The 15,103-nt window shown below is 51.7% G+C and overlaps 1 protein-coding gene across 2 annotated transcripts; it reads right to left on the reverse strand.

The window, feature by feature from the left end:
- Nucleotides 1-1,470: 1,470 nt before the first annotated feature.
- CALML4 (calmodulin like 4) lies at nucleotides 1,471-14,750 on the reverse strand. Of its 2 annotated transcripts, XM_047767154.1 has the most exons (5): nucleotides 11,717-14,750; nucleotides 11,604-11,634; nucleotides 7,010-7,150; nucleotides 4,432-4,620; nucleotides 1,471-1,783 (listed from the first exon to the last, which is right to left on the reverse strand). In XM_047767154.1, the coding sequence occupies exons 1-5, from the start codon at nucleotides 11,717-11,719 to the stop codon at nucleotides 1,686-1,688; spliced, it is 462 nt and encodes a 153-aa protein (XP_047623110.1). In that variant the 5' UTR covers nucleotides 11,720-14,750; the 3' UTR covers nucleotides 1,471-1,685. The 2 variants fall into 2 exon arrangements, with proteins under 2 accessions (XP_047623110.1, XP_047623111.1); XM_047767155.1 differs by lacking the exons at nucleotides 11,604-11,634; nucleotides 11,717-14,750 and adding an exon at nucleotides 10,630-11,568.
- Nucleotides 14,751-15,103: the final 353 nt, after the last annotated feature.

Here is a 15,103-nt window from a genome sequence, read left to right on the forward strand (position 1 = left end):
GCACTGGGGCCCCTCACTTGCTCCGGCTTCTTCCAGGTCCTTAGACCCCACAAAACCTGGATATCTTGTAACTGTGAACCTTGGATCCCCAGCTAGACAATCACAACTTCACCTACTTTGTGGTTTAGGAGGCTTTTTATTGCCTCCCCCCACAAAAGCCTGCTCTGCTGCTCCTAGGAATCCCTGCTCACTTCCATTGGCAGTTACACTGTTAGGGAAACAAAAGCAGCTCTCCTTTCTCAGGCCCTCCATTTGGTCTGAAGCCATGCAGCATTGTGAGATAGTTGCACCGTGACTGTTTTCTTCCCCGCAGTTTCCTTTGTGTCTGGCCCTTAGATTTGTGTCATGGGTAAATCTCTGAGGGACACACCTCCCTCTTAATTTGGTTTTCTTTTGCTTTAGCCACTACGGCACCGTTAGATGAAGCCACAGCCCAGAGAGCCCAATTTTGATACATATAAGGATGAAAATCTCTGTCCTTAGAGTTCTGCCCTGCTCCCCCTTCAACATGCTGGTGTGTGACTCCAGCCCTTTTTAGGGCTGTGCTGACGCTAGCAGTGGATCCACAAGTTTGATGAGTGCACAGCCAGCACCAGCCTGGCACCTCCTGGTTACATAACTAACTTAAAAAGCCGCTTGAGCTGGAAAAGCTCCCAGCAGGACCAGTACCCCTACTGCTGTTTTCTGGGGCTCTTGCTGTGCCATGGCAATGGCCTGTTCCACCCCTTATTCTTTTCCTTTAGTCCTGAGGAAATGGCTTGAACCCTGTGATCAATTCTGCCCAACTTGAACAGACCATCCTAGTTCCGTGACCCTCTCTGATGTGCCAGGGGAACACTCAAAATCCTGAAAGAAGTATCATTAAGGGTCTTCTCAAACTCAGCAAAGCCTCAGTGAATGCACCTCATTACATCTGGTTTCCTTTGGTTTGGGGTATAAAGTAAGATCATGCTTCCCATGGTTTAGCTGATGCTGCCTTGTTTTAACCTGTTTTCGCCCATATTCTGTTGAGGAATGAGTCTTCTGAACATCACTATGCATTGGGAATGAGAATTCGCATGTGGCCCTGTGGTGCTCCAGGAAATGTTGCCATGGTTTGTTTGAGCTCTTTGCTTGTTGCTGTTTCTCAGCTAGCACTGGCTTTATCTTGGGAATGTGCAAGATGGTTCTAGAACCCAGATACGGGATATATTTCTTTTGGTAAATTGCCCTTTTTAGGAGGAACATACCCTGGCAACTGAGGATTACACAGTGCGCTGCAATTTGCAAAGACATTTTCAAGACCATCCTCAACAGGTTCCATGAGGTAAGAAGTAGGAATCCAACTTTATTGAGGATCCTAAGGTTTTAAGGGGTGAAATGATTTGCCCAAAGTCACTTTATAGCTGGGAAATGGCAGCCAGGACTGGAACCCTGGCCCACCTTGAAACCATAGGCTCATGTATGTGTAAAGGGCCGGACTCATGGTAGTAAAGTCAAAAAAGTCTTTTATTAAAATACATGCTGTTTTAGCTAATACCATAGCCAAAGTCATTTGGTTTCCTTACTAAGCTATACTCTGCTGTGGTCAGCTCTGTGTGCTTGCTGGGTTTGCCATCTCCCTCCAGTGAAAGGAACACATTTCTTTTTAAAAATGCATCAGTCTGAGTTCTCAGGCCCAGGGAAGGCTCTCTTCTTCTCTTGATTCAGTAGTCCTGCACAGGAATGGTGACCTTGTGGATAAATTCGTCATACTTCACTTTGCCATTAGGTTCAATATCTGCTTCCTTGAAAAGATCATCCACTGCAATAAATCACATTAATTTTTTAGTTTGGCTTTAGTGTTAGGCCAAACTAAACTAAGAACTGGATGTTAGGGACATCCAGTTCTTGTGGGTTGGGGATGGGGGGGCGCCCTCCCCAGAGGTCTTCCCTGAGCATCCAATTGACCATTCCCATAGACGAGGAAGTAAACCAGTGAGTAGAACAATTCACCCTCGTCCCCTTAGAGACTATGGATTCAACTTTGAGTTAGGCTTTGTGCAAGGACCCAGGTAGCAGGTATACTGGTAAGGAATCAGTCACTCAAGTCATCGTACAGGGTTTTTTTGTTTCTTTCAGAAAAATATCTGACCCCTGTGCTAACATTTCCAGGAAGCTTAGGCATGGATTTACCTTCCACAACCCACCCTCAGCCCCCTGCAGAACAGACACCCTTTGCCACTCCATCATGCCACTCCCCTTGTCAGGCTTTGGCCTGTCCCTAGCCTGCGCGCGCCTGTCTTTCCAACTTGAAGTCTCCCACCCCGGGGGGGCTTTGTGACAATTATCTGCCACCATCACCCCTTTTAGAAATGTGTGTTTTGGATGTGGGGGTAGTATAAGAGAAAATAAATTCAACTGTGCCTAAGCACAAAGCCTGTAAAATTGCCCTTGTTCTCTGATGTTTCTCCAAAAAAAAAAAAAAAAAAAATTCATTTACTTGTTTCTTCAGGTTCTGGCTTCCTGGTACAAAGTACTAGCTTGTCCAAGAAGAGCCATTCCAGCTTATATCTTCCCCCAGTGGCCTCTCAGGACCATCCTTACCGTCATACAACCCTGTCTCACTGCTCCCGCATAATTCTGGGCAGTTAGTTAGAAAGTATCCTGTGACTTCCTGCTTAACCATCCTCCTCCAAAGTATAATTACATGCTCTGTGCTTAAGCTGATAGTACTTCTCAGCATCATTTTTTTTTTTTTTTTAAGATTGAGACTGCAGTTTATATTATTTATACCCATCAACCACTTGGTTAAACTGTCCAAATGGACAGGTCCAACATGAGTTCCAGCACCAACCACTACAGCCTGTAACTGTCCCGAAGATAAGCAGCAGAAACTAAGGATGCCCTCTGAGCAGAATGGCAGTTCCTTGTAAACCCATAGAGCACCTCCCTGGCAGCCATCTCGACTGCTCCAAGGATGCTTCTGTTATCAAACCGAAGCTTTTTCCATCACCGACAGTAAAGGAGTCTTACTTCTAGTATCATCTTTCCTATTTCCCACAGCCAACGGAAGGGACATCAGTCTCTGCTTGCTTGCAACCCTGGCCAGTTTCTTTGAAATGTTTGTTTTCTGGTTAAGTGAGAGATGTGTTTAGTTTGAGGTCTGTTACATTGCTTTAGAGATCATTAACCATAAGAATTAAGGCCCCTCTGCTAACACTCCACCTGGTACATAAAAGGCCAAGCAGTGTCCACAGAGCCAGGGAGGGAATGAGAGCCCGTATTTCCCTGTTCACATTAAAACAGCCACAAGGAAAGATGAGATCGTGCTAGCTGCCAGCCTGAAAAAGCTGGTGGGGGGGGGGGAAGAAGCTCCATCTGCCTTCTGCAGCGCTATTTTTACATGCTTTGCACTGTGCCTTTGTGACTGCAGATAAAATCTCAGCAGACTGCTTTATACAATGTTAGCTCTTGGAAGGACCTTAGCGATTGTCTCTTGTAGCCTCATTTCCCAATGAGAAGACGGAGGAGGGTGAGAGAGGTTAAGAAACTCATCTGAGGTCTTGTAGAAGGAGGGGGAACCAGAATTCAAATCTAGTTCAAACCACAATCTTACACACCCTCCAATGGTTTGTTGTGATTTAACGAAAGACTAAAGGCTCTTTGCTACTGAAGCCTTTTTCCCTCTACTCACTGTGTCCTCCTCCCCTGATCATAGGCAAGCCCAGAGCCCTAACTAGAAATCCCAGCCTCTGGTGTTGGTGGCTGTGGGCTCTGACGGTGACCTGGGATGACTGCTGTGGCTGGACTGGGGAGCCCATCCGGCAGGCTGGGAGAATGCTGGAAAAGGGCCCAGCACTGGAGTCGCCCTTTTCCATGGACCTCAGGCTTTCCCAGAAGACCTGAGTCCTTCGTCCTGCTCTGAGGCAGGAGGGAAGGGAAGGTGTGAGGCAATGGCCACCAGAGACACCTTCTGGAAGAGCTCTAAAAACTGGCTTGGTCATGAGGAAAGGAAGCAAAAGTAACACCTCAATTTAGAAACTCTTGGCAGCCGAGGAAACTCTAGAAGATAGCTATGGTGTGAGGAAAGAGTCTGAGGGGTGCTGGGGTACAAGTGTCTAATAGACTTGGATGCAGCTCCAAGCTCTGCCGCTCACAAGCTACACACTGCGCTTACTGCTTTAACCAGTATGAGGGGGGTACTAGTGTGCCCAGGAGTGTCACAATCTCTAAATGAAAGCACACAGTGAAAGTTTTAACATGGAGTGATGCCCAAATAGATCCCAACTTGGTTTCCCCAGGTTTAAGGCCAGAATTCACCAAGCTCAACATCTAGTCACGGCCTTCTGAGGCATCCATCGGATGCAGAGCCTGCACAACCTTGGTGACATGGATTGGGCTTTGATAGCCTTCCACCAAATTCCCTAATCACCTCTTGCTGTTGGGGGAGGAGGGGGATCAGGCCATTACCTTCCTTGTGGGTGAGCTTCTCCCCCAGTTTCATGAGTTTGGACCGCAGTTCAGATGCCATGATGTATCCTTTCTTCTCCTTGTCTGCCATCAGCATGGCCAAAAGAATTTCCTTCTTTGGATCCTCTTGTTTCATTTGCATGTGCATGATGGTCAGGAAAGTAGAGAAATCCAGCTCTCCATTTTTGTCTGGGGAACCCCCAAACACAGCAGAGTGAGCAAAGAGGAAAAGGTTCCTCTTGGGGAAGCCAAATGGCCTCCTGCCCAAGCCTTCATGGCCAGCTCAAGGGCCACCTAACTCAGGAAGCACCTTGATGGTGGCAGTGGTCATGGGGAAGAGGATGCAGCCTGTTCTGCTGAGTTCCCACCACCGGTATGCCTCACTTAATCCTCCCAACAAGAAGGTTATCATCTCACTCTGCCCACTAAGGAGACAGAAGAGCTCAGAGTGTAGAGTCACCTCTGAGCAGTGGCAGGACCAGAATGAAGCACTGCCTCCTCTACTCCCTTCTAGATGATCTGACCTGAACTGGCAGGAATTGCACTGACATGTCTGTCCCTCTTTAGCAGCTACTGTGGCACATCCCTAAAGACGGATGGATGACCCCCCCCACCTGGGGCCTCAAGCCTCCAACCTCAATCTCCTCCCCGGGATGTTTACCTGCCCTTCCCCTCATTGCAGCCTCCACCTCAACCCCCCCAGCCCCTGCCCTTCCTCCAGGCATGCCTGGGGCCCTCAGCCCTGGCTCTGGCTGGACGGCAAGTGCAGGAAATCAGAACTGCCTCTGACCACAGTTTCCTGTTTGGAGGAGACAAACCAAAGAAAACCGCCACCCTTCAGAGCTGGGTCTCAGTCACTGAGGACCCCATCACTGAGCTTAAGACCTTCAGAGGCTCCTCCCCACCCCTCCCAAGGCTGGGCTCCCAGCACTGTGGCAAGCGCCCTCCAATGGGACCTCAGGATAACCCAGCAGGCAGGTTGGGAGAGGTGAGGAAAGGAAGTCCAGACAGGTACTAAGCAGGAGTTCTTTCCAGGCCACCCCATCATTGTTCCTGCCTGAGTGTCCACCTGCCAATGCAAACAGCCATCCCAGCCTCTGACACCCCTCTCTCTTTCTCTTAAAACAAAACCTTGTTTGTTTCAGGTCTTAAAAGTCCTGTATGGGAGTTGCGGTCAAGGCTCAGCAGTAATGAACCCAGCTAGTATCTATGAGGACTCAGGTTAGATCCCTGGCCTCGCTCAGTGGGTTATGGATCTGTCATTACCGTGAGCTGTGGGGTAGGTTGCAGATGCGGCTCAGATCCCATGTGGCTGTGGCTGTGGTGTAGGCCACTGGCTACAGCTCCGATTTGACCCCTAGCCTAGGAACCTCCTCCATATGCCACGAGTGTGGCCCCAAAAAAGCAAGACCAAAAAAAAAGTCCTGTATGTTCCCATTGTCAAAAATACAGGAAACAAGGGAATGAAAATCATCTATAGGAGTTCCCGTCATGGCGCAGTGGTTAACGAATCCGACTAGGAACCATGAGGTTGCGGGTTCAGTCCCTGCCCTTGCTCAGTGGGTTAACGATCCGGCGTTGCCGTGAGCTGTGGTGTAGGTTGCAGACACGGCTCGGATCCCGCGTTGCTGTGGCTCTGGCGTAGGCCGGTGGCTACAGCTCCGATTCAACCCCTAGCCTGGGAACCTCCATATGCCGCGGGAGCGGCCCAAGAAATAGCAAAAAGACACACACACACAAAAAAAAACATCATCTATAATTCTATCACCAGAGAGAAACACTTGGTAATGTTTTGGGTGGGTTTTCCTATATATTTTTTCTTCCAGTTTCGCACTGTTTTTAAGGAGGTCAATCCTGGCAATTAGAATTGGGTTCCAGGAGTTCCCGCTGTGGTGCAACGGGATCGGTGGCATCTCTGCAGTGCCAGGATGTAGGTTTGATCCCTAGCCCAGCACAGTGGATTAAAGGATCCAGCATTGCCTCAGGTCGGGTATGTCACACTTTTGTGGCTCGAATCTGATCCCTGGCCTGGGAACTCCATATGCCGAGGGGCAGCCAAAAAAGGAGAGAAGAAAAAAAAAAAAAAAAAGAATTAGGTTCCAAGCCTGATCCCAGTGTTGGCTTAAGCACTCGGGCAAGTTACCTAATGTGCTTTGCATCTTGATCTTAATCTGTAAAACTTGGATTAGGATAATGCCTCCCTCACTGGGTTCTCGAGCTAAGCACATGACAAATAGTAAAGAGCCATTGTTCTCTCAAAACAATGTTAGCGCTGTCTGGACTGCAGGTTCGCAACAACCTTGTTGGAATGGCCTAGATCCCCTGGCCCTCCGAGACAGGGGTGGCATTGGGGCTGTGAGGATTCAAGGAAGCCAGAGCCATACACAGCACCTCTAGCCATGTGCCTCCACAGCTCCCAGCCCTGAACTCTGACCACCACCTGCCCCACAAATTTCTGAGCTGTTCACACCCCTACCATCTGCCCCCACCTGTTGGGCCCTCCCCAGGAGCACTGATGTTAGACCGAGCACCCACCCACCAGCCCAGACTCCTCCTTCTCTGGCAAGTACCTACTTACCTATCTTGTGAGTCTGCAGGTGCCTCTGTGCCTCCACCGGCGTTGGGCTGGCCCCCAGGCACCTCATCACAGTCAGGAGGTCAGTGGCCTTAATCTTCCCTCGCTGCTGCTTGTCGTACAGGGAGAAGCATTCCTTGTACTCTGCCACAGCCCAGAGAGAGAGTCAGGAGCACTCTCTCACCCTCTGCCCCCCCCATCCTCTCCCTGGCCCTCCCCCCTCCTTTGGCCTCCTCCTGCTCCTCCCCTCCTAGAGCAGCCAGATACAGCACAGAAAAATACAGGGCTGCCCAGGTAAAGTCAACTCGAGATAGACAATGACTATTGTTAAGTCAATCCCAAGTTTTGCGTGGGGCTTACTTTTAACTATGCAGAAGATATTGGTTTATCTGAAGTTTCTATTTAACGGAATGTCACCCCTATCCCTTCCCTCTACTGACTTTCCTTCTGCTGCCTCCCTCTCCCTCCCTGCTCCCTTCCTCAACTGACAAAAACCTCTGCAAAGCCTCTCAGCCTTGAGAGGCCCAGCCCAGGGAGACCAGTAGCCCACAGCAAGGGGTCCAGACTCGTAGGAGGTTTTGCAGGAAAACTTATGTGATGAAAAGTACCTCTGGGTTATTGGAGGACCTGCAATCCCTTCTGGGAAGGCCTGGCAGAGAGTCTCTCACATGTGGTGACAATAATCACAGCTGTGAGCACTTCTTCAGCCACCGGCCTCCAGGCTGGACTCTCAAGATGCGCTCTGACACAGGCCCTGGCCCTGCTCTTTAAGACTTCAAGGGACACTGCCGGACAGGCCTTCCAGGCTCTGCCAGGATCCTGCCTGCTGCTCTCCCCTAACCCTCTCTCCCCTGCTGGAGGCAAAGTGGCTGTCAGAACCAAGGCCTCCAGATCCACAGCCCCTGAGTTCAGCTGAGCCGGCCCCCGCCTGCATCTCCCCATGGCCTCAGCCCTTGGTGCACAGTGAGGCCAGCGAGTAGCTGGGCAAGATAAGGGGCTCCTCACAGGTTCTGACCAGGCGTAGGGGTGGTCCTGGGGCTCTCATCAGAATTGGTCAAAACTCTCCTCCCATCTAACCCCTGGGGCCTGCGGGGTGGGGTTCCTGTTTGAGGCCCACTTGACAACGTGTAAGACCCTGCATGATCCTTGTCAGCGCCCTGCTCTCTCCTGCTTCTCACGCCACCCAGCTAGTCCCTGAGGCCTGGGCCAGCTGCTCTTTAGCTGATGGTAACAAAGCTAACATGGCAGCTTGTACTACTGAGCACTACTACCCCAATGCCCTTGAGTAATCCTCACTGTGACCCTACGATGTGGTACCTTTGTTGTTTCCATTGTGCAGACGGGCCAAGGAAGGCTGGAGCTGCTGAGTGTCTGCAGTGGGCAGCCTGCTTTGCTCTTGATGCCACACGGGATCTCCAGTCCCAGGCAGAAGCCACCAGAGGGCAGCAGAGCAGAAGCGAGAAGGCAGGCCCTACCCCCCTAGCCCAGACCTAGGTAGGGCCTCTTCATGTTCCCTAGTGAAGGCCTCCACTGGCAGCCCAGGAGTTCAGGGAAGTTGCTAAGAAAAGGCAATCTGGGAGTTCCCGTCGTGGCGCAGTGGTTAACGAATCCGACTAGGAACCATGAGGTTGCGGGTTGGGTCCCTGCCCTTGCTCAGTGGGTTGATGATCTGGCGTTGCCGTGAGCTGTGGTGTAGGTTGCAGACACGGCTCGGATCCCGCGTTGCTGTGGCTCTGGCGTAGGCCGGTGGCTACAGCTCCGATTCAACCCCTAGCCTGGGAACCTCCATATGCCGCGGGAGCGGCCCAAGAAATAGCAACAACAACAACAACAAAAGAAAAAGAAAAAAAAAAAAGGCAATCTGGCCAGCAAGGTTTAGGGATAATTAGCTACTTTTGTGCCTGTGGGGAGGTTGAAGGGAAACTGCCCACCTTTTCAGAGCCTGGGCTTCTGGAGGGGCAGACCACCATCAGGACCTGGTTGCAGGGACTGGAGTGGCCCAGGGGAAGCAGAGCCGGAGCCTGGCCTAACCCCACCTTGGGTTCCTGCAAAACCTAATTCCCTTCAAGAGGGCCCAGTGCCGGTGGGGAATGGGGTCAGAGAGGGCCGCCCTGCAGGAACTCAGCTCTCCCCACTGCCCCTCCTGGGGCCCTCTCTTGGTCACCCTGCTTCATCTTCCATCTGGGTTTTCCTCTGTTGAGCAGTGGGCCTTCTGCCTTCCTGAGAATTCATCCTATGACAGCTGTCCCCACCTGGCCATTGTCAGGAAGTGATTGTTACACTCTTGGAGCCTAGAATCCACCAGGCTCTACAGGCGGGTAAACTGCCCTCCTCCCTCGTGTCCTGCATCGGAAGGGCCTGTGGGCCCCTGGTATCAGAGGGCTGGGGTCAAACAGGGGCCCATCTCCTAACAGTTACATAAAAAATGTTCTGTCTTCCTGCCTTTAAAGATCTGGAAGAATGGATCTGACCTTGGAATCCTGTGCTGGAACAACACGGCTCCTCTCCTTCCACCCTCTCCCCGGCCCCACACAACCTCCACACTTCCTTCCCCTCCTGCCCGGCTCTTCTCCCTGCAAGCTGCCCATCTAACATCCTGGGTTTTTTTTTACTATTTCCCTTTGTTGTCCTCTCCCCCTGCAAGGGGAGCCCCATGAGCACAGAGATTTGGGGCTCTTGCGTGCCCTGCTGTATTTTTAATGCCTAGAGCTGAGCTGGCACAAAGAAAGGACTCAGATTGTTGAAAGAACAAGTTGGCTTCAATAAATTGAATTTAAAATCCCCTTTAGGTTCTCCCCGTGCAAATACCAATACCCCAATGTGAGAAAAAAAATCCTACCCTGGGGCCTAGGATAAGACCAGTTTTGTGCTGGCGAGTGTTAACAACCAGCTCTGGTGATATATGTACATAGCATAAGATTTATAGACTTAGGATGTGCGGCCAATTTACAAATATTCAATATTCTTGATTATACATTCCATCTAGCTAATCAGACTCTGAGTTCTGCCAGCTCTTGTACCCTTTGCCAAACTCAGTTTCAATTTAACCGTGACAGGAGGTGGCATGCTGGTGAATGCAACTCTTTTCCCAATGACCATGTTGTCATTAAGCCTGATGAGTGACCTTCTATTAAACTATGTTACCTTTGGGCAAATTATATTCATTAAATGGAAATCTGTCAAATCTTCAGCACTATTGATTGCTATAAAGCTATCTTAAAATGTTTTGTAGCAGAGAAAGAGGTTGGAACATTCTTTCGTCTTCCATTATTTAATGACTGATTTTAACAACCTGCTCCCAAAATTCCTAAAACTGTACCAGCTGGCTCAAGCTCTGCAGGGCAAGCTGGCTCCAGCATACATCTAGGTGACACCTAGGCCCCATGTCAGGTTCATGGCTGACATCCTCTGTCTCTCACTCACGGCAGCCTGGTGAGGCAGTGTCCTTGTCCCCACTTCACAGATGAGACAACTGAGGCTCACAGGTGACTGGAGCCAAGATCTGCTGCCTCCAAGTTCCCTGGGTCTTCCCACTCCATCCAGCCACCCTGTCTAATCTCATTCATTAAACATTTGTTGTCACTTTCTTTGTGTCACATATTAGGATACAAAGGGACTCTTACCTTCTTCCTTCTGGGAGAGTCAGAGGCCCCAGAGGGATGGTCACTGAGCCTCAGAACCAGGTGTTGGTGGGGTGATGGGGCTGCAGTGCAGCTGTCAGCCTCAGACACATCAAGTCTTGCCCTGAGATCTGGGCAAGAGAAGCCCCTGCTCTGGGCCCTCTTTTGGGGTAAGGATATCCAGCGGTCTATGCAGAGGTACCTACTGGGAACTTGCCATCCACCCACCCATTCCCCCTCTTAGATCAAGCTCCTGGTACCCAGAACTCGGGAATCCCTGCCCAGGCAAGCCTCAGTTTACCTCCCAACCTGAGTCCTGCTGGGCCTCCCCTATTAGATCTGGGCCCCTGCGTTCTGTGTAACCCAACTCTCTGGGCTTGGCCTTGGGAAACAGAACTGGGCACAGTGAGAAATAAAGGGGACCCGGGGGGATAAAGTGCTCCCTACACCAAACTAGGTTTGCTCACAGGGCAGAGGGGACCTCAGAGACCACTTAAGCTGATCCCTCTTTACAGATAAGGAGACTGAGGCCCAGAGAGTAGATGCAACCTGCCAGAGAATGCAGACCTGGGCCCTTTTTCTCAGCCAATGACAAAGCCCCTTCTTTTGTCGGGCCCGCAGCTGCAGCCAGTGGCTGGCATCTCTCGGTCCACCTCCTCTCCCCTTCCCTCCCTAAACCCAACCGGCAGGTTCTGGAGGAAAACCTAGTTGAGCGCCCTCTCCCATCACTGTCTTGTAAGTCACACTGACAACATAATACTGACATTTCCTTCCTCCAAGCCTTGCTCCTCCCCACCACAACCTGCCTCCACCCAGCAGCCATTCCCTTGCCCATGGGTGGGCCCAGCTCTCCCCCTGCCCTGAAGCCGAAGCTGTAGCCGCCTTCCTACCCACCAACAAAATGTGAGCAGAGCAACTCGCCTAATGAGACCCATATTTCGCTGTGAATTGCTAGTGAAAAAGAAAACTCAACCTACCGTTAATTTGGTCCTGGGAAAGAAACTTGGCCTGGAGCAGAGAGAGAAAAACCGTCAGGGAGGGACACACGAACACCCCCTACCCCTGCCAGGCTACAGTGACCCCTACTTACCATCACGCAGGGTCCTCCGGCTGCCACCCGTGCACTCTCCGTCCCCTGCACCGCCTTCTCATTCCTCTTCCTCCCCACTTCAAGTCAAAAGTCCACCAAGCTGGGTGGAGGCCCGGGTAATAAATCCACGGCTGCCATGGAGACCAGGCCCAACGCTAGGGGTCAGATTCCAGCTTCCTGTGCTCTGCTGATGTTCCAGGCCTGCCTGCTTGCCTGCCTCCCTGGGCCGGGTAGCAGCTTGGGGTTTGAGAGGCCAGAGCTGCACAAGGGCTTCCCCATCATACAGTCCTGCATCCGGAAGTTGATGCTCTGTAGCCAAGGGACAAACGCTGTTGTTCCTTCCTAGGAACCCTCTGTGGACACTAAGAAGGGGTTGGTGACACACAGAAGGGGATGCCAGGGTCTTTCTCTCTGGGGGCTGGTAGGCTCCACCTAGGTGTCAGGCACTTGGCACACTGCCTTAAGGCTCTTCATACACCATCTTGTAGGTGAAAGAAAACCTGGCCCTGATGGCACCTCTGTGACAGCCACCTCCACCCCCAGACTCAGAGGATGCTGTGGACAGAAGGGACACAGGCCCTGCTGATCTCAAGCCATTTGCTGAGTGACCTTGGCATGTCATTACACTGCTCTGTGCCTCACTGTCCTAGCCGGACCTCATCATAGGGCTTTTGAGAGTCAAAGGCCAGAGTGCTGTCAGTTCTCATGTGTAGAGTTCCCTCCCCTCCTTCCAGGGACTCAGGCTGGGTCTGGGGGTAGGTAACTGCACTGGGAGATCTGGCCCCAACACAGGCTACCCAGGGGGCTTAGAAGGGGCCTCTTAGGTGACTTTCTCCACCAGGAAGCCTCCCACTTTTCCTTTCCCTCCTCTTCCCACAGCAGCCCCCACCCTTCCTACAGAAGCTGCTGACTCCCCATTTCCTCAGTGGTGTGAGCTGCACCCACACAGCTGCCCATAGCCCCTGAGGACGTGAGTGGAGCTGCTGAACCTGGCACAGCTGGGCTCTCCCCATTGGACACCCAGATACCTGCTGTATCCTTGTCCACGGCTGGTGGCTGCCCGGCCCGGGGGCCCCAACTCCAAGGTCCACCCACCTTATTAGGACCAGCACAGAAGGCAGCACAGGTTGTGTGCAGCACCAGAGCTCCCAGCCCAGGGACAAGTGAAGCCTGCAAAGGGGCTGCACATGCACATAGGAGGGACCTGTTGCTAATCTGTGGGGACACATGGACAGGTGGGGCCCTCCTTTGCCCACCATTCTCCCTCCCTCCTCCAACCGCCTCTATATGGAATGTTCTCTTTTCCTCTACACTATCAGTCACCTTCACACCCATTTCTAGACCTAGAGATGTTCAGCTGGAGGCTTCTGACCCCTCCCTGTTGGGGCTGAGAAGAGGAAAGGTTGATGGAGGGCAAGACAGGAGAGGAGCTTCTCATTAACAGCCTTGGGGTGGGGGGAGGTGGGGAAAAGAGATGGGACCATGGAAGTGCGAGAGGGGCACAGAGTGGCGGCTTGGGGGCCAGGGGGTTGGGGGGGGGCTGGAGTGTCCAGGCAAAAATGCACTCAGAATCGTCCTGCCTTTGGAAAGGGACTCTCAGGGGAGATGTGGCTGGGCTTCATCCAGCTAAGGGCCCAGAGACAGCAACAGAGACACCAGTGATTTACTGGACAGGGCATCTTACTTGTCTGAAGCCAAGTCCTGGAGTGGCACCCCACTGTGTATGGCAGATGGCAGGCAGGACATTTCTTGCTAGGGGGTGGGGGGGCATGGCAGAAGCTACTCTTTATAGGAGGAGTTGACATTGGGTTGGCTCATCAGTTACCAGGGAAACCCAATGGCTGAGGCAGGGGGCAAGCAAAGAGGCAATTACTAATTACTAATTAAGCCCTATGATTAAGAGGATTGGATAGTCATACAAGTAGGGTACAGGTGAAGCAGGAAGTGGTCGAGCAGGGGCTGTGCAGAGAGCAAGAGAACAGCCATCTTGAGTGGCTGACCATACACTCCATCCCTACATGCCCTGCAGTCTCAGCTCACCCTCTTCCACTATATTCCTGGGGGGAGGAACAGAGGTGCACTGCAACCAAACCCCACAAATGCAGTGCAGACAACTCAGCAGCTAAAATATCAAGAGTAAGATAGTCAGGATACTAAAGATAGTAATTCACCAGGGGGGGGGGGGGCAAATTTTGGAGCCAGGTGCTTATTGGGTCGATTTTTCATGAAGTCCAGAGGTGAATGACAACGGCGTCTCGCTGTAAACTCAACAATCAGATTCATTTCCAAGTGAGGCCACCGCTGTGGCCCTCCGCTTAGGCTAGGGATGAAATTTAAGGCACAACACAGGAGAAACCATAATCATTAAACCAAACACAACCCGTACCAGCATCCTGAGAAAATAGCATCCTTGCCCGTGGGTTTGTCCTGGCCAGGAGGACCTCACAGCCCATCCGCCCTCAGTTCCCACAGCCGGTGCCAAGCACTGCAGAGATGATATACCAACCAACCCTGGGGTAATATAATGGTGCCATTCTCCATTAGCAGCCTGGATTAATTACCTTAGTGGTCTTAGGTGGGGCCAGGTAGAATATACATGAAATCACTAAATCCCCCTCTAGTCCTACTCCCCACAGGGCAGCAAACCCCAGCCACGGGGATGTACCTGCCAGACCCAGGGCCATTTTCTAGTGTGTTCCCCTGGGGGGGCGGGGGAGTGTTAGAGCCTGTGGTATGGGCAAAAATGAGTTATTGTCCGGATAGTTGGCAACGGTCCTTTGGGAGTCAACAGTTAAACTTGGATGGTATTGACTAGCTGCTTCTGAGTTAACATGGCATAGACGCTGGGATGCTCAGTTACGGCTCAGAGGGCTTGAGTTAGCCTCCTGGTCTGCGTGTTGGGAGAGCGAGTGTCCCGTCTCAACTGTTGTGCAAGTAGTTCATCATTTCAGTTAGTCCAGCAGCAGTGGGGTCGGGGGAAAGGGGATGTCCGTGACCATCATTTTTTTCCTTTTGCTTTTTAGGGCAACAACCATGGCATTTGGAGTTTCCCAGGTTAGGGGTCTAATTGGAGCTATAGCTGCCGGCCTTCGCCACAGCAACAGCCACGCAGGATCCAAGCCGCATCTGCAGCCTACACCACAGCTCACGGCAATGCTGGATCCTTAACCCACTGAGCGAGGCCGGGGATCAAACCTCATGGATCCTAGTCAGGTTCGTTAACTGCTGAGTCATGAAGGCAACTCTGTCCATCATTTTTACCACCCCATTGCTGAACGTCCTGGCTGGCAAAGTGGGTTCCTTGGTCACTTTCGAGGTCCTTTCCCCGTAGGAGAAGCCCCGGAGTATATCCATCCAGATGGTGTCCGTCACAGACTGGTGGCCCCT

The sequence above is a fragment of the Phacochoerus africanus genome, chromosome 2 (assembly GCF_016906955.1).
Source record: "Phacochoerus africanus isolate WHEZ1 chromosome 2, ROS_Pafr_v1, whole genome shotgun sequence".
NCBI classification, from domain to species: Eukaryota; Metazoa; Chordata; class Mammalia; order Artiodactyla; family Suidae; genus Phacochoerus; species Phacochoerus africanus.